This window comes from Alligator sinensis, unplaced genomic scaffold (assembly GCF_000455745.1).
Source record: "Alligator sinensis unplaced genomic scaffold, ASM45574v1 scaffold271_1, whole genome shotgun sequence".
Lineage (NCBI taxonomy): Eukaryota > Metazoa > Chordata > Crocodylia > Alligatoridae > Alligator > Alligator sinensis.
The window spans coordinates 502,906-507,215 of record NW_005842633.1 but is presented as its reverse complement, the minus strand read 5'-3'; the positions used below and the strand labels follow the sequence as shown (position 1 = coordinate 507,215).

The 4,310-nt window shown below is 40.5% G+C and overlaps 1 protein-coding gene across 4 annotated transcripts in view; it reads left to right on the top strand.

The window, feature by feature from the left end:
• Positions 1-4,310, top strand: part of CDH10 (cadherin 10) — a 164,573-nt gene that overhangs the window by 120,073 nt on the left and 40,190 nt on the right. For all 4 annotated transcript variants that reach the window (XM_014524585.2, XM_014524584.2, XM_006033441.3 and 1 more), the window contains one exon: positions 1,840-2,093. In XM_014524585.2, the coding sequence (XP_014380071.1) occupies positions 1,840-2,093 (254 nt within the window). The remainder of the gene's footprint in view (positions 1-1,839; positions 2,094-4,310) is intronic.

Sequence of the window (4,310 nt, the reverse complement as noted above, 5' to 3'; positions counted from 1 at the left end):
TATCACTCAACTGTTCAGTAAGTCATTGATTCTGTGCTGATTGCTGTAGATCTTAAGCACATATGCTAAGAGTTTTCCTGAATAGATACTTAAACATAAGTACTTACTAATTGGTCCTATATGTATATGTGCACTAGACTATATTACTTAAGGGATTTGTATTGAGCCTTTGCTTTCAATTCCTAGTTTCAAACGCAGATTTTGTTATCAGAGGCTGTAAACTATTACTATCATTTATCCATTTTTGCATTCCAGTCCAGATTTTAGTGGGCAGATTTCTGTGTTACATTTGGTACTTTCTTTACCAATCCTGGTGATAAGAAATTGAGAATAGGATTTAATCCATAGGGCACCTGTACAAAACCAGCAAGGCTGCTCTGATATGCTGTAATTACAGTGTATTGGAGTGCACTTAATTGAGTCTTCTGGAGCATGATAATTACTGCGCTCCAGGAGCCTCCAGCTTCTCATGTATTGGTGTCCCTGCACTTAAAAATGGCAGCGAGGGTGCTTTATCTAAAACTAATACACAAGATGTTCCAGGTACTTTCATTAGAGCAACTCTCACAGCCACTCTAATTAAAGCGCCCCCACCTCCACTCCCACAGCATGTGTATAAATGCCAAACTGTCCCTCCTCTAATTTCACTTCATAAGATTAGGGCTTTGTGGAGGCAAGTTTTCATTTATTGTATGCACCTTTGCTCCTGAAAAATAGAATATTTAACTCCTGAGGCTGTCAATCTGGCATCTTTCATAAGCAATAATTTAACCTTAAAAGTTTTAAAAGGAGAAAAAAAGTAAATGTGACTCTATCATGCATTTTAGTAAGTGAAAAATACTAATTTGATATATCTCTGTTATTCTGTGTGAGCTAATGAAGTCTGTTCTGGTGTCAGGTAAATTTTTAGTCTGCTTATTTCCAAGATATTATTAATTACCTAACACATTTCACCTGTGACAGTCACAAAGAAATCAGGGGAAATGGTATTTCTTGTCTACCCAAAATGAATTCTAATTATAACCCTGAACCTTTCCTCTTTTCATTTTAAAAAGTAACTGCTGACAAAGTGTCAAATATATTAGCAAAAAAAAAAAAAAAAATTGTAATGTTGGATTCATGAAATTCAATGAAAATGAGCCAGATTAAGGTCTGATTTTTTTCCTACTAAAGTTTTAAATCTTAAATTTTTATGGGATATATTTTTTTCAAGATTAAAACTTATAGCTAAGACCAGTTAAATTTGTTTTGCTTAAAATTGGACTACTCTAGACATACACACACATTCCTAAAGTATGACATCCTGAAATGTGGTATCTAAGGCCTACAGCTGGAAATTCTACATGCATTCTTTTCATTTACCTCAATGGGAGGTCCATATGTGGAATACTTGTTGGCTTAGATCGTATTTTTGTTACTCGTCAGAACACTTCTTCAAGCAGTTGTTATGCTTGTAATTTAAAGTATACAGTGAAGATCTGTTTAAAAAAAAGACTAGTTTACAAAGGTTTCCCTTTTGAAAATGATTTTCAAAAATATATCAAGAAGCTCCATTTAGTTCTTGGTACTACTGGAATGCATTTATTGAAATAATAAATGGTGAATGCCATTGAAATCAATGGACATTGAAGTTATTAGAGGAACTGTGTTCCTTTTCTGTACAGCTGTGGGAGATAACCATCAAGACATGAGCCTGAATGATTCTGAGAGCTATGATTTACATAGATTAACCCTAGGGTATATCAACTGATGATGTGGTCCATTATGCTTTTATCTCTTCTGTGCACCCAACATAGATAGTAAGGTAGTATAAGCTTTTTTTCTTTTTTTTCCCCACAGCCACTGGACTATGAAATGAGAAGGCTCTATACATTGAAAATAGAAGCAGAAAATACCCATGTGGACCCACGCTTTTATTATTTGGGGCCTTTTAAAGATACTACTATTGTGAAAATATCTGTAGAAGATGTAGACGAGCCTCCTGTCTTCAGCCGATCCTCTTACCTTTTTGAGGTGCATGAAGATATTGAAGTAGGAACAATCATAGGAACAGTGATGGCACGGGATCCTGATTCTGCTTCAAGCCCTATCAGGTAATGTCAAAGCCCTTTTATGGACCTCATAATTTTAAAAGAAGAAAAGTTGATGAAACTTCGAAAACATGAAATAATTCCATCTGGTATTGGGAAAGGGAGAGCATGGTCATGTTTCTGAGATTTTCTGGAAAGAAGTCTGTCATGAAAATTCTGTTTTCCATAGGGAGAGAGCTAGCAATCTAAGACTGGTAAAGACACAGGAGCAAGTCTTCACGTGCTTCAGCATGTATGACCCATTATAACCCTTAGAAGGTTCATCAGATCCTACAAGGCTCAGAATTACCCCCATGAAGAGCCTATATTATATGCTTTCTTAGTTCATGCCCACTCTGTGACTTAGAAGGAGGCTATCATTGCCCTTTCCTCTAACCTTCACAAGTCTTGTGGGCAGCCTCCAAGGTCATGGGTCTTTCTTGAGACCATAGTTTAAGTAGCTTCTTGTAGTCTCCAGCACTACAGGCTATGGGATACTGAAAGACTCCTATTAAGCCCTAAGTGCTGTGTGGGTAGACACAAAGAATCTCCTAATGTTTGCTTCTGCCAACCTCAGGAAGTCCATTATTAGCTATTCCTCTTTCCAGCAATCTTTTTAAGGTCTATAGGAGCAGGGGTTTCCCCAAGCTAAATGTAGGAGCAGTGAAGAATAAACAACTACCATCAGTGGTGATTGTTTTTTTTTTCTTCTCTGTTCTGTCTCAGAAGTGGGGCTATCTAAAATTAGCTTTACAGATCATGACAACTCATTTCAGGATTATGGATAAAAAAATAATTAGTATAATTTTTTTCCAGGGACCTTTCTGGTTTACCAACTTTTGAGGCCAATTTGTCTTGATTTGGGGATTTGGGGAAGGGGACAGGACTGGGTTTGTGATGAAAATTGAATTATAGCTGCAGTTATAGTGGGAAAGTACAATGACCCTCAGATTTTGGAACCTCTAAGAATATTCCTAGAAAGTGCAAGTCAGCACCATGTTAAACACAATGTGCTAGGTCTGTGCATGGTAGCTCACAAATATGAAGTATAGTCACCTTATTATAGTGCCGCAGGTAAATTTAAAAATTCTGCCTCTTAGCGGAACTAGGTAGCTTGAGTGCTGTGCCACGCTAATGAAATTGTACTGTAGCTAGCATCATGCATTTCAGCATGATGCTGTCCTGCACCAAAAAGGCATGCTGTTCTAACTTCATGCAACAATTGAGAACCTAGGGGCTGTCTGCATTGTACAGTGCACTGTACATGCCTTATGCAGCTGTGAATAAGATGACTTGGCTCCCAAAAGCATTATAGTTGTCTTAGTATAGCACTCTGTACCAGCTAACAAGCTTTTCTGAGAGGCAAACTGGGCAGCCAAGATAAAATACCAGGTTAACCGATATACTGTTTTTCTTTCATCCAGGCTAGCTTGCTATAACCTAGCTCAGGTATCTCTATACAGCCATGCTTTGTGCCATGTAACATCCTCTTGACAGGGTTGACTAACACAGAGGCAGTTAGGCCTATGTGGCTAGGACCAGAGTCAGGGCTTTATCAGAATGCAAGTAGCTGAGGTCTAAGCCAGGTATTAGGTCTGTGCAAAGCTTCAGTAGCAGATTCAATTCAGAGGAGATTCAGTCTGATTCAGGGGCTGAATCTCTCAATCCAAATTGAATCAGGAAACCAAGTAAAACTCTGAATCAATTCAAAGTATCTAAATCAATTCAGAAAAGCTCTGGAAAAGATTTGTCCAATTCAGAGATTCGGCCATAGACTAAACAGGCAGCTGAGAGCTGCCTCCAGTGTTAAGTCTGTTTGGGTTGGGAGAGGGAGGGATTGGGGCTGGTACAAGCTGTCTAGCTTAAGCAGGAGGTGCGTTATTCGGGGAGGGGGACAGGGGGCTGAAGGATCCAGGCACGGCAGCATTGGGAGCAGGGCCTCTGCCCTGCTGCCACTTGCCCAGTCAGGGCGGGGGGAGCAGGATGCGGGCACGGCTTGCTCCGGGTGGCAACAGGGCATAGCCCCCTCTCCCAGCACTGCCACACCTGCATCCCATACTCTCCATGCCAGCTGGCAAGCGGCATCAGGGCAGAGCCCTCATTCTCAGCACTGATGCAGGTGCCTGCATTTTGCCCCCACCCCATGCCAGCTGGGCAAGTGACAGCAGGGCAGATCCCCTGTGGCTTCCCCTACCAGGGTAGAGGCGGGCACAGACAGAGAAGCCACAGGAGAAGCCCCCA